General features: G+C 44.8%; 1 protein-coding gene across 5 annotated transcripts in view; it reads left to right on the forward strand.

Moving 5' to 3' along the window:
• Positions 1-27,784, forward strand: part of LOC122804756 (sodium channel protein type 2 subunit alpha-like) — a 2,239,151-nt gene that overhangs the window by 1,918,015 nt on the left and 293,352 nt on the right. For 3 of the 5 annotated variants that reach the window (XM_044074821.1, XM_044074819.1, XM_044074822.1), the window contains exon 22: positions 11,340-11,462. The exons of 1 other annotated variant lie outside the window; for it this stretch is intronic. In XM_044074821.1, the coding sequence (XP_043930756.1) occupies positions 11,340-11,462 (123 nt within the window). Of the gene's footprint in view, positions 1-10,866; positions 10,990-11,339; positions 11,463-27,784 lie in introns of all 5 variants that reach the window. One more of the 5 variants, XM_044074820.1, reaches the window with a different exon arrangement.

Here is a 27,784-nt window from a genome sequence, read left to right on the forward strand (position 1 = left end):
TAGTTTCCGAGGTCCATTGTGGCACCACCTTTGTGGAGTGGGACCACTGTAGCTGTACGCCATTCTTTGAGTACATATCCTGTAGTAAGGCTAAGTTTGAACAGTGGCTTAATGTGAGGGTTCAGTTCTTCTTGGAGCTTGTGTAAGACACAGCCTGGGACACCGTCCGGTCCCATAGATGCTGTGTTTTTTGCTTTGGAGAGGGCAGCTTTTACCTGTGCATCTGTGATGTCAGGGAGGTTACATTCAGTTGGGATAGGCATTTGCTCCTTTGGGGGGAAGGGGGGAGAAGTTTGCGCTGAATCTGTCTGCCAGGATGTCGGCTATGTCTGTAGGTTTGGTATATTTTGTACCGTTATGCAACAATTCAGAGCATATCTGGGAGTTTCTGCCCATGTTCATGACATAACTAAAGAAGGCCTTGTGATTATCTTTAGTGTCTAGGGCAATTTTTCTTTCGAAACTGGCCTTTGATGATTTTATGAGGGATCAAAGTTTCTTGTTAATACTGATCAGAGATGCCTTCCCTTTTTGGGATTTTGCTCTGTCATGTAGTAGCTTCCTCCTTCTGTTGTATAGCTTATTTATGGCCAGGGTCCACCATACCGGTCTCCTGTTTTTGGAGGAGTGAGTCTTGGTTTTATTTGGGATAGCACGATCCATGCATTCCTGCAGGTGCTCATAGAATGCATTTGTAAAGGATTCTGCGGATTGGGCTGTATTATCCTCTGGCCCAGGGACTTTGAAGGATTCCACCTCAGTCTTGAGAAGTGCAAAGTTGGCTTTTGAGAAATTCTTTACAGTGATTTCCTTGGCTGGGGGTGGGGACAGGATATGGATGTCCAGGGAAATTTGTTTATGGTCTGATCTTACCAATGAGGGGTTTACCTCTGGTGTGGAGCATAGAGTCCCCATGTTGGTGATGACCAGGTCCAATATGTTGTTCCCTCTTGTGGGAGTGGTGACCAGTTGTTCCATTGCGTTAGAGTTTATAAATTCAAGGAACCATTGGGCGAGGGTGTTTGTGCTTGAGTAGTTTTCCCAGTCAATGTTTGGGTAGTTGAAGTCACCCAATAACATAGTGTTTGGAGAGACCTTCATATTCTCCAGTGTTCTCAGGAATGCCAAGTGGGGTTCCTGTAATAGAGAGGGTTTTCTGTAGCAGTCTACAAACTGAAAGGCAGTTTTGCTCGCTGTTAGTTGCACATGGATGGTTTCCGATGCTTCGTGCAGTGCCACTAACCTGGAGGTGAAGGTATCTTTGATGAATATAGATACTCCCCCTCCTTTTGTATTTCGGTCCGAGTTTTGGGGCCGAAAAGCATGGTATGAGTTATAACCTGGTAGTGCTGGGTTGCTCTCAGGAGCCTTGAACCAGGTTTCTGTTACTGCACAGACATCGAATTTTTCCATACTGAGGAGAGCCTCGAGTGCGTGCATCTTGAGGTTTAGACTTCTGGCATTGAATAGCATTACCTTTAGTTTTTTTATCCTTGGGTTGTCTATGGAGGTGGGTTTGTCCTTTGAGCCTTGCCTAAAAAAGGCACTATGGGGGTGGCAAGAGCCTTGGCCAGTATATGAAAGCCTAAGGGTGACAGGTGCAAGCCGTCCCTAGCGAAGCAACGTGGCTTGTCGAGCATGTCATCCCAGGCTGACAGACACTGGATCCCCTTTGAATGACACCAATACTTTAGCCAATTGTTGAAACTGATCATTTTGTCTTTATACTATGGCATCATTCTTGGCGAGGGCAAGATGCTACTCAAGGTCAGGGTCATACCAGCCTGGGGCTTAGGAAAGCTTTCCTTAAAACCCCTTAGGAAAGCTCAAGGAGCAACATTCATTACTGCAATTGATGCCTACCTAGAATATACTGGTGTAGTCTTTTGTGTGGATGACAAGATGTCCATCATATCCAGTACCGCCATTCAGGAGTCCTGTGAGAGCAAGGGCACGACCCCTTGCCGGTTAACCATCAGGTATGGAACATACTGGATATGTATTTTTAATCTGATGAGGGCTAGAATGATATGAAAATCATCTGTCCCCTGCTAGACTAGGAAGAGAATCCCAACTGTTATGTTTATCTGGATAGGGATTGCTTAATGCTATGCTGCAGGCATGTAGACTGGAAGGATGAAAGGCTGAGATAGAAGGTTACCTAATGTGTAGGTCCACAGTCTGTATTCTTCATATATAGCAACTGTGCTTAGTGATGAAGCAACACATAAAGGCAAAAAAATATATAATTATGATCTGTAGGAGTGTCTGCATAGGAAACGTTGTCTCCTGTTCAAAGTAAAGGCTCTGTGAAGTTAAAGAAACAGTCAATAAAGTTGTCTAACAGTATTATAAGTAGTAAATGTGAGAGGAAATGCAACTTGCTGTGAATGAGTGCTCCATTTGTATTTGTTTTGTTGGAGAAGGGAAATTTAGATACACTCAAAACTAATAATAAAAATAGAGATGCAGTAGGTGAAAGATGTTATAGGGAGGGGAGCCTAGGCATAATCATGCTAATAATTGCATTTGGTTGCAGATGCATATGTCTGTATGTATGAGCGTGTGCATTTTCAAAGAAATATAATATATTATAACAAGGCTGACTGATATAAGACTGGCTAAAACAATCAGGGAGGATACTGATTTTCCATTTTTCCATAAACATACCAATAAATCTTTAATTTGGACTGTATGACTATTGGAAAAAACAGCATTTTTACATAATTTGACATTTTAGGCCAGAACACTCATTCACTGCAAGTCGTGTTTCATCTCATATTTACTACTTATAATATTGTCAGCTTAATTTATTGATTATTCTGTACCTAAAATCTCATTTAATTTTGCATATATAGAGATGTGACAGAAATTTATACTGAAATCATGGTAAGAACTTGAAATTACATTACAAATCATGTGTATAATTCCTGGATTTTATTTCTTGAAAACGGAATGTTATGTTTTTAAAAAACATAAATCAGAATCCCTGACAATTACGTACCCAAGAGTTTAGATTCAGTTTTCTAATAATGCTGCAGTTGTTTGCTTAAGTTGTATTGTGTGATACTTCAGAGCAACAAGTACTTGCTGATGGCAGAGAAGATGACCTTGAAATGATAAACTAAACGAAAGAAAGAATGAAGTGTCTTTGTGAAAACCATAAACCTATCGTATTTTACCTTGCAAAAGCTGATGACTGTTAAATTCACTCAGCATACCCCAGACACAAAGTTCAAGTATTCAGTGCATCTTTAGCAAATTAATCTAATATTAGCTAACCTGTAGATACAGTGCCAGTGTATATGATCACTTTTTTTATTTTACTTATCAGGCTGCCCAATACACTGCAAAAATGATTCAGGTTTTGGAAGATTTACCTTTTAAGTTAATTACAGAATTCTTAATGTGATGAGGGTACTTTGTACTGAGAACTGAAGAAAGACCAAAACATTAATATATTACAGTGGCAAAAGTCTGTAGTGGTTAGACGTTAGTCATACTATTTTTTTTCTAGCTAGATACTTTTATACATATAAACAGTAGAGCATTTAACATTAGAATACAGCTTTTAAGAGAAAACTTTCTGATAGGAGGCCCATCTGAGAAGTTTGCCAGTTAACTGATTACCTAGTAAAATAAAGCTAATTTCACAACAAAACAAAGAAAAATGGGCAGTCCTATGTACTCAATCTTAGCAAAAAGGCCGAGAAGCAATTCATTGACGTTTTCTAATTGTGTAGTCCTCTTTCAAAAGTACAAGCCTCCAAAGTAAGGAAAAAGAACTGTTCTATAGATGTAATTAGGACAAGGAATATACATTTTGCTAACAAACTTTGTCATGTGTTGTCCCTAACAACTCAAATTCCATAAATACAACTGGTATATCAGTATAGTTATTTTTTAGTCGCTTTTCTAACTACTATGTTTAGTCCATAGACTGTACTGGGATAGACCATAAGCTAAAAAAGGCAAATAGAATATGGTCAACCTAACCAAATTTATTGAGAATAGCTGAAGCAAACATAGCCCTAAGTTTCAAGGAGAGAGATAACAGTATAAATTGGGTTAGGTTACAGCTGTGATCTTGCTGAGTAACTAAAATTATCAGAAGTTATTTAAGTGTATGAATAATACTGTTGCAGTTGTATTAAATTATTCAATTTGATTTATAAACAGATGTGTAAATAATCATAAGATGCAATTAATTAGCTACAAGAATATTCATAAAAAAGAGCAATAGCTAACCAAGTATGAATATATATCTTCATGATGTTAAGTTGTCAATCTCGCCTTCATTCTTGCTTGATGGGTTCGGAGCCGATCCTCGGCTCCGACCCGGCACTTGCTAAGCTCGAGAGTCACTTTTACCAGCTCGAGGCAGCCCCATATCCCATGATGCAAGGCGGTAAGTACCCAGATCTCGTTTGCCGCTTCACTGATGAGGTCCTCCTTTTGCCAGCTCCTGGTAAGTGTTTATATTTAAACTACTAGTTGCCCCAATCAGAAAAAAAAAAAATCATCTTTTCTGTAGAAATCTATCATTTTTAGTTAATTTTAAGCCCCTTTTTGACTAACTTTATTTTTCCTTCTTCATCTTTTTAGTCAGGCCTTTCTTTCCCTCCCATCCCCCCCCCTGTCAGGGTGTGTGTGTGTGTGAGGTTTTTACTTATTATTCTTTAACTTTAGTTGTCTGATTGGGACTGTGTGTGTACTGTTTGTGTATACAATAATGTCCAAAGAACAGAGGGTCTCAGGCTTCAAGAAGTGTGACTCGTGCTGTCAGAAGATGTCTCTGACAGACGGTCACACTTCTTGTTTATACTGCCTGGGACCTCTCCACCTGCAGGACTCCTGTGCAATATGTCACTCTTTTAGCCAGAGAGTCCTGCAGGAATGGAGAAATAAGCTTATTTTAAGGGGACTCCTTAAACCGGAGGGCTCCCCGGCCAAATCGGCTCTGGGAAAGCCTTCCAAGACTACTAAGGCCCAGGCTTCTGTGTCTAAGCCTTCGGCCTTGGCTCCGACTTTGTCGGAGTCGAGATCGGCTCCGGCTGGAGCCGATCCGACCTTCTCTAAATCTTCAGTACCGATGGCTATCGGTGCCGATACTGCTATGGTCACTTTGGTGTTGGTTCCGACTGGCTCTGACCACCATGTGGCCCAGGCTTCGGTGTCGGCGCCGACCGGCTCCGACACCACTACTTCCATGCCTGTATCGGCTCCAGCTGGAGCCGATACATCTAGATCTACACTCGGAGCCAAAAAGTTATCGGCTCCGACTGGATCTGTGGGTTTGTCTGCTCCGATGGTTCCTTCGAGGAAGAGGTCCAGGTCTCCCTCTTTGGAACCGATACTGTCGGCTCCGGCCTCACCTCTTCTTTCGGAACGGAGCCATCGGAGCCGATCATCTAGGTCTTCCAGGTTATCAGACCATGATTTAGAGAGGGTGGTAAGCAGATTATTAAAATCACAGGCACTGGCCCAGATGCTTCATAGTCCGTCTCAACAGATGACTATTAGTCCACACCCTCTTCAAGTTCCTCCATCGACTCTACCCCAGAGTTTGGAGCTGGAGTCTACGGGAATAGTTACGGTTATGGCTGAGGGGCAGATACCCCCCCTTCTGCACCCTCAGCATCTACTCTTATCTCCTCCTCGAGACCTTCCTTGGAGGGATTCGGTGGTCGGGCTTCCCTGGTCTCCTCCGAGGGGGTGAGTGGCATCAGACCCTTGTCCGACCCTGCTCTTCCCCTTGGAGCTTCGGCCTTGGTGAGCTCGGCTCTGACATCTGCCTCAGAGCCTTCCCTTTTGGTGGGCCCGAGAGTCCCTGTTTCTTCGGAACGGGTTCTCTCGGATCTCCCTGGGAGGGGAGCCTTCGAGGTGATGAAGAGTGTGCTGGCCACTGGGCTCAGTCAGCAGTCTATTCCCTTAGCTCCTCCCTCTACAGTGCCTGTCGATATCTCTTCCCACTCTCTTGCTCCCGGACCTAGAGATCCACCGCCTCAGGTTTCCCCACTGGGAAGAACCCCCTCTTCCGAGGATTCTCCTGACCCGTCAGGAGATCCTCCGCGCAAGAGGACTTGTAAGAGGAAACACCTGGACTCCCCTGAGTCTACCACTTCAGATACCGACTTAGATGAGTCGGAGGGGTCCCCAAGATCCCCCTCTGAGGATGTCTTTTTTTCAGACATCCTAGAACTTCTAAAACAGAGGGGGAACTGGCCCTCCATAAATCCCTCCGAGGATGAGTCAGTATACCTAGAGGCGTTTGGATCTCGACCCTCCACCTCTTGGGTGTCTCCGCCTTTCGACCCCCTTATGGAGGTTATTGCTCGGAAGGCTTGGGCTTCTCCTGATTCTGTAGAGCCAGTTCCTAGGAGGCCGTCTAAATTTATTACAGCCCCTTCTGAAAAGCAATTCCTTACAAAAGGTGTCCCTGTTGATGCCATGGTGGTGGCGGCCGCTACTAAGAAGGAACTTGCAGATCCTTCCGTACCAGTCCATCCTCCTAATTAGGATTCTAGGACCATGGACAGGTATGGTAAGCGGATGTTCTCCTCAGCGACCTTTGCCATGCGTTCGCTGAACTATTTATGTCACTTCACCAGACTCCAAAGGGACATCCTTAAAGAACTAGGTGAAGTAGTACAGGATCCTACAGCTCCAGGGGCTCAAGAAAAGATTGCTTCTCAGCTAGGAACCCTTAATTCTATAGCTAACTCCTCCATGCGGCTGATTTCATATGCAGCAGATGGAGCGAGTAGAGCCGCAGGTACAGGAGTGGCTCTCAGACGTCAATCCTGGATGCAGCTCTGTAATTTTGCAGATCCCTTTAAGGCGTCCTTCACGAATTCTCCCTTTGATGGGTCAGCATTGTTTGGCCGTCAAGTGAAGGATACATTGACCAGGTGTGAGCAAGACGGCAAGACTCTTTCTGCCATAGGGGTCCGTTTTTCTACCCCCTCTAGACCTTACCCCAAAGGTCAGAAGGGTGGAAAAATGTGGTTCCATAAATCCCAGGGAGTCACACCAGACACACGTGATCAGTTTACCCCTAGAGGCAGAGGGGGTAATAATAACAGATGCCGCCCTAGAGGCAGAGGGGGTCCACAAAACCAGGGAAGCAGAGAGCCTCTCTCTGACAAGCCCTTCCAGCATCCCTGAGATGTTGCCCGACTGTCCATCCTTGGAGGCAGTCGGGGGAAGACTATCGCTGTACTCAGAAGCCTGGCGTTCCCTCTCACAAGACAGATGGGTACAGTCGATCATATCCGAGGGTTACAAAATTCCTTTCGAGGAAAGTCCTTTCACTCACAAAAATTCCCTTCCAGATGTGCCACCCAGTCTAAGGGAAATCGCAAAGTTAGAAGTATCAAAGCTTCTACACAAAAGGGCCATTCAGCCAGTTACAACAGACCATTCAGAGCCCGGAATCTACTCAAGGTTCTTTTTGGTCCCCAAAAAGACGGGAGATTGGAGACCAATATTGGATCTCAGCAGACTCAACAAGTCTGTGAGAAAGACAAGATTTTGAATGGTCACACTTCAATCAATTTTGCCCTTTCTGGACAAAGACAACTAGATGTGCTCAATAGACCTTCAGGATGCGTGCTATCACATAAAAATTCACAGACGCTCCAGAAGGTTTCTCCGCTTTCGGCTGGGGTCCAGTCATTTTCAATTCAGAGCCCTGCCCTTTGGTCTCACTACAGCCCCCAGAGTGTTCACCAAATGTATGGCAGTGGTCACGGCTCACCTGAGACGTCAAGGATTCCAGGTGTTTCCGTATCTCGACGACTGGCTCCTTTCAGCCACCACCAGACATCAACTTCTCCAAGCCAGGGATTACACCCTAAATCTCTGCACTCAATTAGGAATTTCAATCAACTACGAAAAATCCTCCTTATTGCCCTGCCAGTCTATTACTTTCATAGGCGCAAATTTAAACACTGTTCGGATGTCAGCAACCCTCACAGACCAAAGAATCTCAGATATCCAAAGTCACGTGCGGATCATCCTTGCCAGCAAAAAGGTGCAAGCCAGAATGGTCCTGAAAGTGTTGGGCCTCATGGCAGCGGCCATTACCCTTCTTCCCTTGGCCCGCTTCTACATGCGTCTTCTTCAATGGATGTTGTTCACCCAGTGGTCTTACCAACAACTTCCCATGCGTCACCAAATCCTAGTGACACAAGTTTGCAAAAACCACCTATCCTGGTGGATTTCTTCTCCCCAGATTCATCAGGGCAGACCCTTTGTATCCCCGGCCCTGGTAGCCACAGTCACTACGGACGCCTCCCTGATCGGGTGGGGGGTCATTATCAGGGCAGGATGGTTCATGGGACGTGGCAACCGTTCGAATACCACCTGCACATAAATGTCCTAGAGATGAGAGCAGTGCTTTTAACGTTGCAAGCCCTCAACGACTTTCTTCCCTTGGGAACAATTGCAGTTCACACAGACAACATGTCTGTAGTATGGTATATCAACAAACAGGGCGGAACCAAGTCCTACCCTTTGTGTCGAGAAGCTCTCAGACTTTGGCAATGGACGATCTCCTCTCATCGGTTTCTGGTAGCAACGCATATCCTTGGGAAAACCAACATTTTAGCGGACAGATTGAGCAGAGCTATTCTCATGCCTCACTAGTGGTCTCCCAAACAATCTATAGTGGAGGAGATTTTTCTAGAATGGGGCCGCCCATGTTGCGATCTTTTTGCTACTCCCCAAAACAGCAAATGCCCAGACTTCTTTTCTCTCTTCCCACTACCAGGCCATCCCCCCAGAGACGCTCTTACCCAGGATTGGCCCCAGGGACTTCTTTATGCCTTTCCTCCCTTTCCGTTGATTCCACAAGTACTCCGGAAAGCCACCGTTTTGAGAGACAAAATGATTCTCATTGCCCCCTATTGGCCTCGACAAATTTGGTTTCCGTTCCTCCATCGTCACCTATTGGTGCAGCTGTGGCATCTGGACCCAGTGCCAGACCTTCTGATCCACCAATTGGGTCACCTGCATCGGTCTATTCCTTCTCTCAACCTCACAGCTTGGTTGCTCCACTTCCTTCCTTAGCCAGGCTTCCTATGATCTCTAACCCGGTTAGGGATATCATAGTGGCTTCCCTTAAATCCTCTACTAGAAGGATTTATACCAGCAAGTGGAAACGCTTCTCTTGTTGGGCAAAGTCAAAAAATATAGATCCCTTTACTGCCCCTGTTCATGCAGTTTTGGATTTCTTAGCGGAAATCTTTCACTCAGGCTCTTCATCTTCCACGATCAAAGTTCAGTTGGCTGCTATCTCGAACTTTCATGTCGGGTTTGCAGATCACAACATTATGTCCCACAGGCTTTGTGGAGCCTTTCTAAAAGGAATTTTTCTCCTTAAACCTCCTGTCAGGAGTCCTCCTCCTCAATGGGACCTAAATCTAGTGCTGACATCCTTAATTCTTCCTCCCTTCGAGCCAGCTGTTTCATGTTCCCTGAAGTTTCTTTCATGGAAAACACTCTTCCTTGTTGCTATTACCTCAGCCAGGAGAGTGTCAGAACTTCATGCTCTCTCTGTTCGTCCCCCTTACTTGGTCTTCCACAAGGACAGGGTATCCTTGAGAACTAATCCATCCTTTTTGCCTAAGGTGGCCTCGAAAGCTAATTTGAACCAATCTATTGATCTCCTGTATTTTTCCCTAATTACTCCAACAGATCGGAACAAAAATTACATTATCTTGATGTTCACCGCCAACTCAGATATTATTTGGACAGAACAAAACAATTCAGGAAATCCGATCAGCTCTTTCTTTCTTATGCTGAAAATAAGAAAGGCCTTCCTGTCTCCAAAGTGACCTTATCTAGATGGCTTTCTTCCACCATCTCCGAAATCTATCAGCTCAGGGGCAAACAGCTGTGCTCAAAACCAAAAGCGCATTCCACCAGAAGTTTAGCCACTTCCACAGCTTTTCAGGCTAGACTCCCCTTAGACACTATTTGTGCAGCAGCCACTTGGGCCACTCCTCATACCTTTGTTTTTCATTACAAATTGGATTTGGCCTCCAGGGATAGAGCCAGTTTTGACTCTACAGTTCTCAAGAGTCTGTTCCATTGAGCCACCCAGGATAGAGGTGCTAGGGACGCGGTCCCATCAAGCAAGAATGAAGGTGAGATTGACAACTTAACATTGAGAAGTTATGTACCTACCATAACGTTCCATGTTAGTTGTCTTCTCTCGCCTTCTTTCTTGCGACCCTCCCTCCTGCCCCCTGGCCTGGACAGACCTTTTTCTCCCTATCTGGAAGATTGCTTCTTTAGACCAGCTAGTTCTGGTCATTTTTATAGCCCATCCTTTAGGCTTTTTGCCTTTCTTTCCTTCTGGGAAGGTTTTTGTGCTAGGTGTTATTGCCTATAGGTACCAAATGAGATCTGGGTACTTACCGCCTTGCATCATGGGATATGGGGCTGCCTCGAGCTGGTAAAAGTGACTCTCGAGCTTAGCAAGTGCCGAGTCGGAGCCGAGGATCGGCTCCGAACCCATCAAGCAAGAAAGAAGGCGAGAGAAGACAACTAACATGGAACATTATGGTAGGTACATAACTTCTCATTTTCAGTGCACTCATTTGTAAGAAACAGTGACCCCCCCCCCCCCACCAACAACTGTGTTGATTCTTCTTTCCTGTTTGTAACAATGGAGCTAGTTCTTTTGGCCTATCACGAGAGCAGAACATATGTTGCTACAGAATGTTGCTCCTAGAAAACAGCTATCCATCAGCCTATCGTAATGGTTTTCTCAGCTACAACTCTAATTTTTACTCATTACTTACTTCAGATCATGTCAGCTGTCAATAGTTCATTAACAAATCCATTAATTCTGAACAGATTTCAATCATATCCCTTTTGGCTGTGGCCCTTGGGTACGACCAACTTGCAGCTATCAAGTCTTTAAGGACTTTAAGAGCTCTGAGACCTCTTCGAGCATTATCACGATTTGAAGGAATAAAGGTAAGATCAAAACCAATGACAGAAAAGTCATCTGAATTCACAAATTTCCCCCCCCCACAGGTTCGTTTTACTTTTGCAGCACAGTATTCCTTAAGTGCAAAATATACTACATGGTAAGATATCTGTTTACTAACAATATTTTGTCTCTGGAAGATGTACACCAGTACAGTTTTTTCACAGTCAACATCTTCAGTAATTTTTAAGCTTCCAGCAGCGAGATTCCCGGAGAGGAGGACATGGATATTTACAGAGCTCACGTTGACCTGACCAATTTGGGTATTATAACCCATCTCACATTTTAAAAATTCCTGTCAGCCAACCAGAATCATTCCTTTTCTGTTTCTGTGTAGGTCTCATTAGTCAGCTTAGCAGCAAATGCCTTGGGCTACTCGGAACTTGGTGCCATTAAATCTCTTAGGACACTAAGAGCATTGAGACCTCTGAGGGCCCTGTCTCGGTTTGAAGGCATGAGGGTAAGATAACACTAGAACAGTTTTATGTAGTGCATGCATAACATGTAAATGTGCATGCAAAACCAGACAGAAGAATGTCTTGACTTGGTAGAGTTTTTACATTGCCCTCCCATTTTCCCCTCTGTTTTATCACAAAGCATCTGTATTATGTCTGCTTTAAACTGCTTTACCATGTGACTTCATTCTTAAGGGAGATTCAAAAGGTCTGATGTGTGCATTTTGGGTCATTCACACAAGTGTACCAAAAGGAAAAATTTAATGTTATACTTCAATAATATTTCTGAGGCCCACAATACAGTTGCAATATGGGATGGTATTTACATATGAAGGCATGGTACACCATCTTTTGTATAATTCTGTATGTGAGTACTCACAGATTCTCCCCTGCACCACTTTCGTACAGTGTCAGTATAAAATTTTGAGATGTACTGTCTTACTGGGCAGTCCCTTAAATAAACTACTGTAGAGATATTGGTCACTGGGCTGAGGCCATTGATTTTGTCTGGGTTAGATATGCTTTGTCATTGAATTTGACATAATGCTTATCATCTATTACTATTTGATTACTCATGTTAGAATTCCTATTTTTTGTGCTGTACACCTGTACTTTGGGGTAGGTAGATCTCCTGTAACCCAAGGGGCCCTTCATCATTACTGCATCCCTTCCTTTTTTCTTCATGTGACAGTGTAAAATTTATGACCATTTATTTCTGTAGAAATATTACTTGCTCTTTATATTGGTGCATTGTTTTAACATTAACTGTTTCGGTTCCATGGGTTAACTAAAGATCCTAACAACTTTGTGCCTTGTCACCACCCTTAACATAAGTTGCAGTCTTGTTTTTTGTTTACTGACATTCTGACCAGTTCTATAATGCAGAGAACAACTTACTTCATGAAATGATGCAGGAAAGTATCTTACACAATTGTGTTTCAGGCCTTGAATATGGACGTTTTTTCTAACAATTTCCAAAATGTAATATCGCACATGGGCTTATTTATAAGACTGTGATGAATGTGCATGTTTCCTAAAAGAAAAAATGCAAATTAGTTATTGGATTGTAATACTTTAGTGCATCGAGTTGTAGTGAACCACTGCAGTACTGAACTAGGTTAGTGCAGCTTTGTAGATAAATTATTTGTCATTTCTGTTACCAAAGGCATGTTGAATTAGCAGTAGATTATTTAGTAGTGCTTCAGCGTGATGCTGTTTCTCCCATATTAGATTTTGCCTTATATATTGTCTGCTTATACTATTTGAAACAATTTTTTTTTATCAGACTAAGGACGATACCATCTAAACAACTTACCAATGCATCACTTCTGGCTGCATAGTCTTTAGTGTTATCTGTCTTTGGAATGTGTAATAAAAGATGCTCATTTGAAATGAGCTACAGTAAGTAATGAACTGTGACAAACTACACCTATATAGTTACAGTTAAGTTGTGAGTATCTGTTTTATTAATATTATTTAGTATTTTGGCCCACCCTTTGGTAACTTAAATGGCCCTAATGAATAACTGGATGATTTTGTTTCCTGATTAGCATGATCTGGGGACAGTTTTAAATCATCTCCATATCTGAAATTTGAAACACAAATGGAAAATGTTTATGAGGAGTGATAACAAAGTGATGTAATGGGATCCTATCTCGCCTACATTCATAACTGATGGGTTTGGAGCCGATCCGTCGGCTCCGACCCGGCCACTATACACTAGAACGAAGTCTCTCATTGGCTGGGCTACCCCTTATCCCAGAATGCACCACGCCTGCTTCCCCAGATCTCATTTGCCGCTTTTCAAGCCGGACGTGGTCTCGACTTGGCTGGAGCTAAGTGTATTTTCTTGACCTTTTGGTATTTTTGGCTAGGGTTTCTGTCAGCTTTTAAACAAACAGCTGTTTTAACAGCTTTGTGAGCATTTGTGGTCAGTTTTTGTGTAAAGTCAGATTTTATTTTTTTTCGCGCTTCTAGTGTACTGGGTAAGGCTCGTTTGAGTTAGAGGGCCTTTGCCCTTATTGTGTGTTTATCTATTTTTTTCTTGTTGTGTGACTGAAATAGTTTTCGGGCTAAGCCCGTTTAAGTTAGAGGGCTTTAGCCCACGTATTACCTTACTTCTGTGTATTTGACCTGTTGTATCGGGCTAAGCCCGTTTAACTTAGAGGGCTTTTGCCCATATATTAGTTTACCTGTGTTTTCTATCTGTTACCTGTTTTTCTACTGTGCTCAAAATGTCTAAGGAGCAGAAATCAGGGTTCAAAAAGTGTGCAAAATGTAATTATAAAATGTCTATTACAGACAGCCATGCTATCTGCGTGTACTGTTTAGGGCCTAAACATCTACAGGATACTTGCAGTGTGTGTCATGCTTTTTCTTCCAGGGTTCTCCAGGAAAGAAAAAACAAGCTGATACTTAGGGGTCTGATTAAGCCTTCATTTGAGGAAGTGTTGGCTTCATCTCCAGCTTCTAAAAAGAAGAGATCGTCGGCTCCGACCAGTCCGTCGGGCCCGACATCCAAGAAGCATAGATCGTCGGCTCCGACCAGTCCGTCGGACCTGACAGTTAAGAAACATGGATCGACTTCTTCTTCCTTGGCTCCAATGGCTTCGGAGCCAATGGCTGAAGGGTCTGCCGCGGTGCTTCTTCCCTCGGCTCCATTGGTGTCAGAGCCACAGGTTAGTGCATCGAGAGGCCAATCACCTACTTCGGCTCCTTTGGTCTCGGAGCCGTTGGAGGTGTGCAGCTCAGACTCTTCCCCCTCGGACCCGGAGCCTCCTTCGACACCGACACTGTTACAAACGGTTCCAGTCTCGGGTCTGATAGTACTGGAACCCTTTCGGAGCCGATCCCCTGCTTTATCGGAGCCGAGGCAGAAGTCTTCTTGGCTCCAGTCTGTTTCCTCCAAATCCTCTAGGTTGTCGGATTCGGATTTGGATAGGGTTATCCAGAGGCTGTTCCAGTCCCCAGTTTTTACCAAAATGATCTCGGCTCCAGCCCACTCGGCTTCGGAGCCGATTCCATATTCCGTGCATTTGATTCCTCCTCCGACCCCCTTGGAGCCGTTGGAGTCGGTGCAGGTAGAACGCAGTGGAATCGTCCAGTCGGAGCAGGGACCCCCTCGGAGTTTCTCTGCTCCGACCTTCATTCCTACCCTGTCCTCGGTGTCAGGGTTTGGTACCGGGTCTTCCTCGGCGGGGGCCGAGGGCAACACTGTGGAGCTCGCCTCTTCGATGCCCAGTCTTCCCCTCGGAGCATCGGCTGCAGGTATTCCCGGTACCGCCGTGGTCTCTCAGCAAGTGCCCTCTGCAGAGTCTGGAGGTCCTGCTTTTGAGGCCATGAGGAGTGCGCTGGCCATGACCTTGCCGGTTCAGCAGTTTTCTACCTCACCGTCCAAAGCTTTGGGGACTGGTGCCTCTGGAGACATTCTTTCCCATGACAGTGGGGCCCCGGGGCCTGAGGATACCCCCTTAGAGGGTTCCCTTCTTCCGGGGGGTCCTTCTGAATCTGCTTCGGATGAACCCCCAAGGAAGAAACTGTGTAAGAGGAAGCACGTTGATTCCCAAGATTAATCCGTCACTTCAGATACTGACCTCGATGATGCGGAGGGGTCCCCTAAATCGTCCTCAGATGACATCTCCTTCTCGGATATCCTTGAGATCTTGAGACAGAGAGGCGATTGGCAATCCAAAGCCCCTACCGCTGAGGAGTCAGTCTTCCTCAAGGCCTTTGGGGCCCAGCCCTCCTCCTCCTGGGTGACTCCACCCTTCGACGAGTTATTAGATCTAATCTCTCAGAGGGTGTGGGAACATCCTGATACAGCGGAACCGGTGCCTGCCAGGCTTAATAAGTTTCTTTTGACCCCTCCCCAGAAGGAATTCCTCACTAAAGGCGTTGCAGTTTATGCTATGGTGGTGGCATCTGCCACTCAGCAGGACGTGGCAGAGGCTTCAATGTCTATTCATCCTCCTAACAAGGACTCTAGGAGCATGGATAGGTACGGGAAGCGTACCCTTTCTTCAGCGACCTTTACCCTGCGGTCGCTGAACTATCTCTGTCATTTTACAAGGCTCCAAAGGGACCTCCTCAAGGAGTTAGGAGAGTCTCTTGCGGGTAACCTTCCTGAGGCGTTAGCACAGACCGTAGGCGCCCAGATGACTACCCTATCTTCTATTGTTAACTCGTCCATGAGGCTCATTTCCTATGCAGCCGAAGGGGCGAGTAGAGCAGCGGGCACAGGAGTGGCTCTTAGGAGACAAGCCTGGTTACGCTTGTGTCCACTCGCGGAGGCCTTTAAGTCTTCCTTCGCCGACGCCCCCTTCGATGGGTCTTCTTTGTTTGGACCCAAGGGGAAGGACACACTTACTCGGTGCGAGCAGGAGGGCAAGACCTTGACTGCCATTGGGGCCTGTTTTTCCGCTCCCTCTAGACCTTATCCCAAGGCCCAGAGAGGAGGGAAAATGTGGTTCAGGAAATCCCAAAAGTTCTTCTCTACTCCACCGAGTGATTCCCCCCCTCCAGAGGCAGGGGGGGAATTCAGGAAGATGCCACCCTAGAGGTGGCAGAGGCCCCCGTAACTCTGGAGACCGCGACTCTTTTCGTGGTTCCTCCTACCCTCAACATCCCTAGGATGTGGCCCGGCTGTGCTTCTCTGGAGCCAGTCGGGGGTCGTTTTGCGAAACACCCACAGGCTTGGGAATCTATAACCAAGGATCAGTGGGTGCTTTGCATTGTAACCGGAGGCTACCTCATCCCCTTTTTCAAGCCCCTTCCTCCTACAAGGAGAATCCCGGACGTGCCACCCAGTCAACGGGATCTAGCAGCCGTAGAAGTTTCAAAGCTGCTAAGCAAAGGGGTCATCCAGCTGGTCCCCGCCGACCAGATCGGATCAGGAAATTACTCAAGATTATTTTTGGTGCCAAAAAAGACAGGGGACGTAAGGCCCATTTTGGACCTAAGCTCTTTAAATCATTTTGTAAAAAAGTCCAAGTTCCGGATGGTCACCCTTCAGTCCATTCCCCCGTTATTGGAGAAGGATGTCTGGATGTGCTCCATAGACCTCAAGGACGCTTACTATCACATTTTGATACGTCAAGAGTCCAGGAGTCATTTACGCTTCTGCCTAGGAACCAGTCATTTCTAGTTTCGTGCACTGACCTTTGGTCTCACCACAGCCCCCAGGGTGTTTAGCAAGTGTCTGGCAGTGGTGACAGCTCACTTGAGAAGTCTAGGATTCCAAGTGTTTCCCTATCTCGATGACTGGCTCCTCACTAACACCTCCAAGCATCTACTGATTCGAGCTCTGATGGCCACAGTAACTTTGGGTCTCTCGCTGGGAATCACTTTCAATTGGAAAAAATCTGTGCTGCGGCCATCTCAGCATATCACCTTTATAGGCGCAGAATTAGACACAAAAAGGATGTGAGCATTTTTGCCATCAGAAAGAATTCAGGTTCTACAGTCACAGGTTCTAATTTTGTTACCCAAATCTCGAGTTCCTGCCAGTCAGATTCTTCAGTTATTGGGCATGATGGCTGCAACTATCCTCTTAGTACCGTTAGCCAGGCTGCACATGCGGGTGCTGCAATGGCTATTATCGGTTCAATGGTCATACCAAGAACTTCCCCTGAACCACCCGGTTCTGATTACGGACAGTTGTCGTCGGGACTTCCGTTGGTGGCTATGTCGGTCCAACCTGGACCTGGGGCGCCCTTTCGCCCTTCAGCCCCCTGTTGCCACAGTGACCACAGATGCCTCCCAGATAGGGTGGGGGGGTCATTATCTGGACAGGTCTGTCCAAGGCACTTGGCAGGATTGCAAAGCGCACCTTCACATCAATATCCTGGAAATGAGAGCGGTGCTTCTGGTTTTACAAGCACTTCATCTTGCTCTCCCCCAAGGTACTATTGCGATTCTATCCAACAACATGTCGGTAGTTTGGCACATAAACAAGCAGGGCGGAACCAGGTCTTACCCCCTTTGCAGGGAGGCCATGAGAGTATGGCGCTGGGCCATAGCCTCTCGATGTTTCTTAGTAGCCACGCACATTCCGGGAAAAGCCAATGTGATTGCAGACAGGCTCAGCAGGACTCTCCTGTTGCCCCACGAGTGGTCCCTCAACAACAGAGTGGCTGCGCAGATCTTCACCAAATGGGGTCTCCCTTGTTGCGACTTGTTTGCCAGCCCCAACAATGCGAAGTGCAGAGAGTTCTTCACTCTGACTCCCTCTCAGGAGCAGTCTCCCAGGGACGCTCTAGCCCACAATTGGCCCCCGGGTCTGCTTTATGCCTTCCCCCCGATTCCCCTTCTCCCGAGGGTGATTCAGAAGGCTCTTCATGTCGGGTGCCACATGATTTTGGTCGCCCCACATTGGCCCCGTCAGGTTTGGTTCCCATTCCTTCAGAAATATGCGGTACAGGGTCCCTGGATTCTGGACCCAGTGCCGGACCTGTTGTCTCATCAGTCGGGACACTCTCATCTGTCCCTCCAGTCGTTGCGACTGGCTGCTTGGTTACTCCACTTCCATCCTTAGTTAGAGATCTCTCTTTCTTCAGAAGTGATGCACATCTTGTCCTCTTCCCACAAGCCGTCCACCATTAAGCTGTATTCCAGCAAATGGAAAAGGTTTGTTTGTTGGGCCCAGCAGCGAGGCATTGATCCTCTTATGGCCCCAGTTCCGCAGGTCTTGGAATTTCTGGCTTCATTGTTTCATTCAGGCTCTTCAGTCTCCACAATTAAAGTTCAACTGGCGGCTATATCTAATTTTCATGTTGCTATAGAGCCTTCATTAATGGCTAACAGACTTTGCAAGTCCTTTCTTAAGGGAGCCTGGCTCCTCAGGCCTCCTATGGCTCATCCTGTGCCCCCTTGGGACTTAAATTTGGTTCTGGCCTCTTTAACTGCCCGTCCCTTTGAGCCGGCAGCCTCTTGTGATATAAAATTTCTGTCGTGGAAAACTGCCTTTCTAGTGGCAATAACTTCTGCTAAGCGGGTTTCAGAGCTTCAGGCTCTCTGTTCTTCCCCTCCTTATCTGATTTTTCACAAAGACAGAGTTTCCCTTAGATTGAATCCATCCTTTTTGCCTAAGGTAGCATCCCCTTTATGATTTCAGCAATTATTGGAGCTCCCAGTTTTCTTTCCAAATTTCTCTAATAGAGCAGAATATACCTTCCACCAGTTGGATGTTCACAGGCAACTGCGTTTTTACTTAGATAGGACCACTCAGACACAAAAATCTAACCAACTGTTTGTGTCCTTTGCGGAGAATAGGTTAGGTCTACCAGTTGCCAAAACCACCATTGCCAAATGGATTAAGGATTGCATCTCTTTCATTTATTCCCAGTCAGGCAGAGAGTTGCCTTTCCCACTCAAAGCTCATTCTACCAGGGCTATGGCCACCTCTGTGGCTTTTCACTCCAAAGTTTCAATAGATGATATTTGTGCGACTGCTACTTGGTCTTCTCCGCACACCTTCATTTCTCATTACAAGGTTGATGTGGCTTCCCGAGGCAGAGCTTCATTTGGTTCTGCAGTTCTCAGGAGCGTGTTCCAGTGAGCCACCCGGGGTTTTAGGTGCTAGGGATGCTGTCCCATCAGTTATGAATGTAGGCGAGATAGGATCCCATTACATCTTTTAGTTATGTACTTACCATAACTTTAGATGTATGGGATCCATCTCGCCTACATTCATACATACCCACCCTCCTTCCCCCTACCTTTTGGATTTGGAGGAAATATTAATCTTGCTAAGCTCTCCTCTGGAAGGGCTCTAGTTGGTTACAGTTATTGGTATGTGTTTCTGTACCTGTATGCATGTATGAAAGCGAACAAACAAGATCTGGGGAAGCAGGTGTGGTGCATTCTGGGATAAGGGGTAGCCCAGCCAATGAGAGACTTTGTTCTAGTGTATAGTGGCCGAGTCGGAGCCGACGGATCGGCTCCGAACCCATCACTTATGAATGTAGGCTAGATGGATCCCATACATCTAAAGTTATGGTAAGTACATAACTAAAAGATGCTGGGTATGAACTTCCCACAACTAGCACAATAAAACCAAAACATGCCTTTCAGATTTAAATGTGGTTATTTAAGATTTCCCATTGCTTTTCATTGTTTACAGCTGATAAATCATGTCTGCAAAGCTGACCTTGTTTTCTGTCATATGTATTTTACAATACAAGTTTCTTCTTTAGTGTACATTTAATATAAACGTCATATATGTACAATGTGAACAAGTGGTTAATGCTATGACAGTAAACATGCATGTCTGATATCAGTAGTCAAGTCCCGTAACCAGTAAACAATGAATAGAGCAAAATAAGACATGTTTTGGAAAATCATTTTCTAAGCTGGGTACACTAACTCATGATATAACAATGGTAAATCTCATTTTCCATGCATGTGTTGCTGTGAATGAATCACTGAGAGGCATGTGAAGGAATGCTTACAATTGTATAATATGTTTGTGTTAAACACACAGCTGATGGTAAGTACTTAGTCATAATGTATGAACACAATTTAAGTAGATTCACAATCTGCCTTATCAGTGTTTCTGCTCTGCTGTCTGCTTTAGTGTACTGCAGTTTTAACAATAAAACGTTTTATTCATGGTACTGCATTTAGTTTCAAAACTCTTCATAGTGCACCATTATACTAACATAGCATAAAATGGCTTAGAGCTGGCATCACTGCAGCTTATAAACCAAACAGAACAATATTCTTACTATAATGTTGCATTTATCCTTTAAAATGCTTGTTTCATTGTATAATTCCTAGAGCTTACATTTTGTAACCCAATATATACTTGTTGCTTTCTCTTGAAAAGCATATACTGCAACAGTTACTGTAACAACTAGATCCTAATTAGTTCAGAGTACACACTTCAAGAAGGCTACCTACAAAATTCAGTGTTTTATGTGTTGAAGTATAATTATTGTCATATTCACAGGCCTTCAAGTGTTAGTTTTAAGAACAGACAATCAAAATTTGTTAGCAATGATTACTTCGGTCAGTACTATCTGCTGGCGTACAAACCATAAAAGACAAGTTTATTCTGAAACGCCATTTAGGAGAAATTATAGTAAATAGATATAGCAGTCCTGAGTGTGGCAGATTATCAGTGGCTGTCAAAACACAAATAATTTTAGTAAAGGATGTTTATTCCATTCTAATAATATTTCTGCCCTCATAACGTATTTTGGATTAATTTTCCATTAATAACACTGTAGTTTAGTATAAGGTGGTATTTAACTCATGGGGTGCCAACCTTCAGATGAGATATTAAATTGAGGGGCCATCAGCCTGTGTTAGTGGTAACTCGTGCATTTAAATGATCCCATGGAACTCGAAAAGAGTAGGCAAGGCTATCAAAGTAATATGAAGAGAAAATAATGAGCCAGCAAACTGAGTGCTGTAGATATATAACAAAGTATATTTAATAAATCTTAACATAATAACATAATGTTGTTTTGTTCTTTTGTTATTATGTAAGATTTATTAAATATACTTTGTTATATATCTACAGCAAGCAGTTTGCTGGCTCATTATTTTCTCTTGATTTACTTGTTTGGAGCCGTACAGTTGCCCACGCGCAGGGACCTCAATTTTAGTATCAAAGTAATATCTCAAAATAAAGTCTATACTTAATCAAAACATGCAAGATGTTAAATCAGAGCTCTTGTATGAGTAAACAAATTACACAGTAATGAAAAGGAAGTGTAGACCACTTTATCAAAGCCTGTCTTTTCCTTTCTCACCCCTCATATAAGAATATAAATATCTCTGTATTTTTTTTTACTTTTCTGCCATCTGATTATCATTATTTGTGTACTCCATTCTAGATCATAGAAGCACTTTTAATCGCTATGTTATTGCTCTTCTTTTGTTCAGTGTCATCCACCCTCTATACATGTAACATTTTCTAAACTCATTTTACTTGTTAACAGATCACAGGATCACAAGATGTTTTTATATTAAAAACATCATTTATAGCAGGTCTATATTACAAACATGAAAAAACGTATACGAAGACGTCGACACATATTGCACAAAGTATGGAAATCCCAAACGTACAAAACCGCGAATTCCGAAATGTCGATTTGTTTTGGTTGGCCTATCTGCGGTATAGCTCCGTAAGGTAAGTGTGCGATAGATAGGACTTTAGTGTTAGGATTTGGGTTAAGGTAAGTGTATAAATAGGTAATGTATGTAAGGTTTAGTGTAGTGTTAGAAGTAGGGTTATTTTAAGTGTATGTATGTGCATTGTTTATTTTGTTTGGGTGTATGTCTGTAGGGGAAGTGTGCGGTAGTTACAGACCTTAGGGTTAGGGAGGGGTTAAGGATAGTGCATAGATAGTTGTTTGTGTGGGGTTTAGTGTAGTGTTGGAGGTAGGGTTTTGTTAAATGTATGCATGTGGATTATTTGTTTTGTTTGGGTGTATGCGTGTATGGGACGTGTGCGGTAGTTACGGACTTTAGGGTTAGGGAGGGTTTAGGGGTAGTGCATAGTTAGTTGTGTATGTGGGGTTAAGTGTAGGATTAGAGGTAGGGTTTTGGTGCTTTACCTTAGGTTAGAAGTAGGGTTTGGTTAGTGTATGTGTGTGGTTTATTTATTTTCTTTGGGTAGGTAGTATGTAGAGGGTGGTGGGGTTGGCCGACTATGACAGTTCGATATTTTTTTTTCGCGGTTTAGTGCATTCGGGATTTTCGTGGTTCGTGGTATAGGTGTTGACATTTAGGTATTCGGGAATAGGGTTTTTCGCTTTGGTAATATAGACCCATTTATACTCCATGAAACATATGATCTGATGTTGTTAATCTTCATTTATTCCTTACTCTTGGGATTCGGTTTTGACCTCGGAACCGAGCCGGCCTTTTTTTCAAGCTTGCGTCAGCAACAAACCTCTCAAACTAAGATTTTACCCATCATGCCCTTCTCCCTGTTATCTCAGATCTAGTTTGCCGCTTTGCTGTTCAGCCGTGTCGAACTGTTCCTCCCCAGCTAAGTGTATATTTTGATAATTTTTTGAGTTTTTTCTCACAGAATTCTTAGTTTTTTAACTTTATTAAGTTGTATCTTCTTTTTCTTTATTACTTGTACTTTTTTTTGGTATCTTCTACTACCTTTGTTGGTAGTCTTTCCTCACCCTCCCTTGGGCCTTGCTACAGTGTGTGAGTGCCTAGTTTTTGAATATTTTGTGGATATAATGTCTGAGAAGAAAGGGAGTCCAGGCTTTAAGAGGTGTTCAGAGTGCGGACACAAACTGCCTCACTCTGACATGCATGACTTGTGTGTTTACTGTTTGGGTGTGCCTCATCTCACAGTGAAGCTGCCCTGTCAGATTTGTAAAGGTTTTTCTGCCAGGACTTTGAATGAACATAAAAATTAACTAGTACTAAAGGGTCTTCTTAAGACCTCTTTCTGCAAGGCTGTTTCTGGGTTGCAGGAATCTTCTCCTTCTTGCAAACATCATAAAAGGTCTATGTCTCTTTCATCATCTCCCTCTGGAGACCCTAAGGAATTGAAACATAAAAAGGCTAAATTGTCAGAGTCATTGGTGCCAGTGGCTGGTTCGGCACTGACTCACTTGACTCTGTCTCTGATTATGTCTGCTGGTCCCTCTACACTGTTGCTTTCAATGCAGACTTCAGCTTTCATGGTGCAGACTACTAGGGCACCGAATAACTCAGTGCAGACTTTCTCGGCACCGATTGGTATATTGGCACAGTCATCTTTGGCACCGACTGAAATCTCGGTGCAGACCCCTTCAACACCATCCAGTTTCTCGGTGCTGACATCTTCGGTGCCGATAGTTTTCTCAGCACAGATGCCTTCAGCACTGACAGTTTTCTCGCCGCAGACCCCCTCAGCACCGACAATTTCTTTGGTGCAGGCCATTTTGGTGACGATGGTTTCGGTGCAGACAACTCCAATTTTGATGACACCGTTCTCAGTTCAAGAATATTCCACACTGTTGATTTCTGTGCATACAGCTCCTGCGCCGGCTTTAGTGGCACAGACTATACAAACACCACCAGTTTCAGTGCAGATATTACCTATTCAGACACCTTCTTTCAGTGGTTGTGCTAGCCCTTTTTTCGACAGACTGGAATCGCCTTCAGGGCTTTCATTGAGGTCTACCAGAAGCCTTTCTGAACATGATGTGGTGCGTCTTATAAACCAGCTGCTTTTGGCCAGAGGAATTCCTGCCCCTTCAAAAGAGTGATCACCCTTCTCCACAGACTCCTACCTATACTCCTTCAGCCTCTGTGGAGGTTTCGAGGCATCCCTCCTCAGGCGGGCCAACCTTCCAGGCCTTGGAGAGGACACTGGCCGTTGCTTCACGGCCACCTCTGTCAGAGACTACTACTTCCTCTGAGCCTCAGCTGTCTCAGTTCGCAACCCCCGGACACCAGACACAAGAGTCTCGGGCCATTCTCCCCCTGGAGACCCCGTCCTTGCAGCCTTCCCACTGAGGAAGTCCACCACAAGACTATGTGTAAGAGGAAGCACATGGACTCCACGGAAGAGTCATTGACCGAAGACACAGATTATAATGACGGGGATGGGTCCCCACGTTCACCTTCTGACGAGGTTTCCTTTAGTGACATCCTCGAAATTTTAAAGCAGAGAGGTGAATGGAAGTCCTCTAACCCTTCCTCAGAGGAGTCTGTGTTCCTGCAGGCTTTTCGTGCCCAGCCCCCTACTTCTTGGGTTACCCCACCTGCTGATGAGCTCATCAAGTTCATCATGCAGCATGCATGGAAAGCATCGGACTCTGTGGAGGCCATACCTCGTAAGCCGGACAAAATCCTTTCTCCCCCCAGAAGAGTGCCCCCATTGGTCGAAAGGTCTCCCAGTAGATGCCATGGTGGTGGCTGCCGCTACAAAGAAGGAACTGGCAGAGGAGAGCCAGACTGTTCACCCGCCCAGTAAGGAATCCCGGGTGGTGGACAGATTCTTCACGTCATCGACCTTTACTTTTAGGTCCTTGAACTACCTGGCACATTTCACAAGGCTACAGAGAGACTTGGTGTCCAAACTCTCTAAGACCTTGGCAGGAGCAGTTTCTGATAAGGTCTGTGACAAGGTGGCCTCTCAGTTAGCGACCCTAGAATTGGTTTCCAATTCCTCAATGCATTTGATATCACACACTACTGAGGGAGTGGCGAGAGCTGCGTGTGCAGGCATAGTCATGAGACACCAAGCGTGGATGCACCTTTGTGATTTTGTGGATCCCTTCAAGGCTTCCTTCCTTAATGCCCCTATTGAGACTACTACTTTGTTTGGCTCCAAGGTAAAAGGTACATTGGCCAGATGTGAAAAGGACAGTAAGACCATCTGCCATGGGTGTCTGTTTATCCTCTCCTCAGTGGTTCTATTCTAGGAATCGGAAGAGTGGGAAAATGTGGCACAAAAAGTCTGAGGGTCATTTCTGTGACTCTCAGGCCGAGTTTTCCCCTAGAGGCAGTGGGGGAAATTCTAATGGAAGATGCCCCTTTCAGGGCAGGAGTGGTCTGTGAAACTGGGTTTCCAGGGAATCTTTCTCTGGACAGCCCTATCAGCGCTCCTGAGGAGCAGCCCAATTGCTTCCCTCTAGAAGCAGTCAGGGGTAATTTTTCCTTGTACCCTTCTGCCTGGCAAACCATAACCACAGATGCTTAGGTACAAAGGCTCATCACCAGAGGATACCATATTCTTTTCGTATTCACTCCCCCTACTCAAAAGTTGCAGCTATAGAGATATCAGAGCTGCTTCAAAAAAGAGTCATCCAAACAGTCCCCCCAGACCAGACAGGATCTGTCTTATATTCAAGATTATTTTTGGTGCCAAAAAAGACAAGAGACTGGAGACCAATTCTGGATCTCAGTGCCCTAAACAAATTCGTAAGGACAGAAAAATTCCGGATGGTCACAGTTCAGTCTATACTTCCACTTTTGGAAAAAGTCATTTGGATGTGCTCCATAGATCTTCAAGACGCATACTACCACATAAAGGTGGAAAGGTGCTCAAGAAGATATCTTCGCTTCCAGGTGGGAGCCAGTCTTTACCAGTTTTGGGTATTGCCCTTCGGACTCTCTACAGCCCCCAGAATGTCCACAAAGTGCATAGCAGTAGTCACAGCTCACCTGCGGCTTCAAGGATTCCAGGTGTTTCTCTACCTAGATGACTGGCTCATTACTGCCCCATCAAGATGACTACTGGATCAGGCCTTGACTTATACCCTAAACACTGCACAGCAGCTTGGAATATCGATAAACTGGAAGAAGTCAAACCTTACTCCAAGTCACTCATTAGAGTACATTGGAGTGATTCTGGACACAATGACTTGTACAGTCTCTCTACCGGATCACAGAATTCAGAGGATCAAAGAACAGGTTCAGGCAATACTTTCACAAAATCTAGCCTCAGCTCGATCAGTTCTTCAACTGCCGGGATTGATGGCAGCCTCCATCACCATAGTCCCTCTAAAAAGGCTACACATGAGGCTTCTTCAGTGGCTGTTTCTTACTCAGTGGTACCCATCCCAGCACTCTTTATCTTTTCCGAGTTGAATAACCAAGATTTGCAAACACGACTTGCTCTGGTGGATGTCATACAACCCTCACCAGTGGTCTGTCCACTTCAACCCTCATCAGCCCAGTACCACAGTGACCACGGACACCTCCCTGATGGGGTGGGGGGGGCTGTTTCAGTGAAAGACAGTCCAAGGCACTTGTCACAGACGGAGGCCCATCTGCATATCAGTGTCCTAGAACCAAGGACGGTGCTACTAATGTTGCAAACGTTCCAATCGATCCTTTCGTCAGGGACTATTGCAGTTCAGTCAGTCAACATGGCAGTAGTCTGGTACATCAACAAACAAGGGGGAACCAGATTATACCCGCTCTGTCGAGAGTCCATGAGAATATGGCAATGGGCGATAGCCTCCAACCGTTTTCTGATAGCGATGCACATTCCCGGGAGCTCCAACGTGATAGTGAATAAGTTGAACAAATGCATTCTACAGCCTCATGAGTGGTCTCTTAATCCTCTAATGGTGGTGAGGATTTACGACCGCTGGGGCCTACCTTGCTGCAACCTATTTGCTTCCCCATCCAATCACAAGTGCAGCAATTACTTTGCCCTGATCCCCCCTTGGGGACAGTCACCGAGAGCTGCTGTAGTCCACTATTGGCCCTCGGGTCTGCTGTAGGCCTATCCTCCGATACCCCTCATTCCCCTGTTCCTCAAGAAAGCACATTGGTTGAAGAGCAAATTGATCCTCATTGCTCCATATTGGCCTCGACAAGTTTGGTTTCCCTTCTTGTGGCCTCATCTGTTAGATCAACCATGGATTCTCAATCCAACTCCAGAGTTGATCTCTCACCCACAGAATCTGGTTCATCCAAACCTATCCAGCCTGAAAATGACAGCTTGGTTTATCCACTTCCAATGATTGCCAGGCAGCATGACCTATCTTCTCCTGTGCATGACATCTTGATTGTCTCTCATGGATCATCCACCAGACTACTCTACTGCAGCAAATGGAAGACATTTTCTCTCCGGCTACAAGATAAACAAATGGACCCTTTTACAGCCCCTGTTTCTATTGTGCTACAATATCTTTCAGACCTTTTTAAATCGGGGGTAGCAGCCTCCACAGTTCGTGTTCATTTGGCTGCGATTTCTAATTTTCATAATGGCTTCCAGGGCTCTTCCTTAATGTCACACAGACTTTGTATGACCTTTCTGAAGGGTGTAACTCAACTAAAGCCTCCATTCAGAGAACCTATTCAACCTTGGGACCTGGCCTTAGTCCTTCAAGGGTTGACAACTTCTCCTTTTGAGCCTGCATCTACCTGTGATCAGTATCTGTCATGGAAAACATTGTTATTAGTTGCTATTACTTCTGCCAGACATATTTCTGAATTACAGACCTTGTCTATCAACCCCCCTACCTCATCTTTCACAAGGACAGAGTTTCATTAAGGACCAATCCGACCTTCTTGCCTAAGGTAATTTCTGAGTTATCTGTCAGTCAGACTATTGATGTGCCAATGTTCTTCCCTAATCATTCTAACAGAGGGGAATATTGCCTGCATACCTTGAATGCACATAGACAAATTAGTTTTTACCTAGACAGGACTAAATTTAATAAAAAATCTGACCAGCTGTTTTTGGCCTTTTCTGAATCCAGATTAGGTTGTTCAGTTTCTAAAGTGACTTTAGCCACTTGGTTGAGAAACTGTATTACTTTCATTTATGGCAAGAATGGTATCCCTTTACCTGGCAGAATAAAGGCCCACTCTACAAGATCAGTGTCAACTTCTGCAGCCTTCCATGTGA

This window comes from Protopterus annectens, chromosome 6.part0 (assembly GCF_019279795.1).
Source record: "Protopterus annectens isolate FY-2018-M chromosome 6.part0, PAN1.0, whole genome shotgun sequence".
NCBI classification, from domain to species: domain Eukaryota; kingdom Metazoa; phylum Chordata; order Ceratodontiformes; family Protopteridae; genus Protopterus; species Protopterus annectens.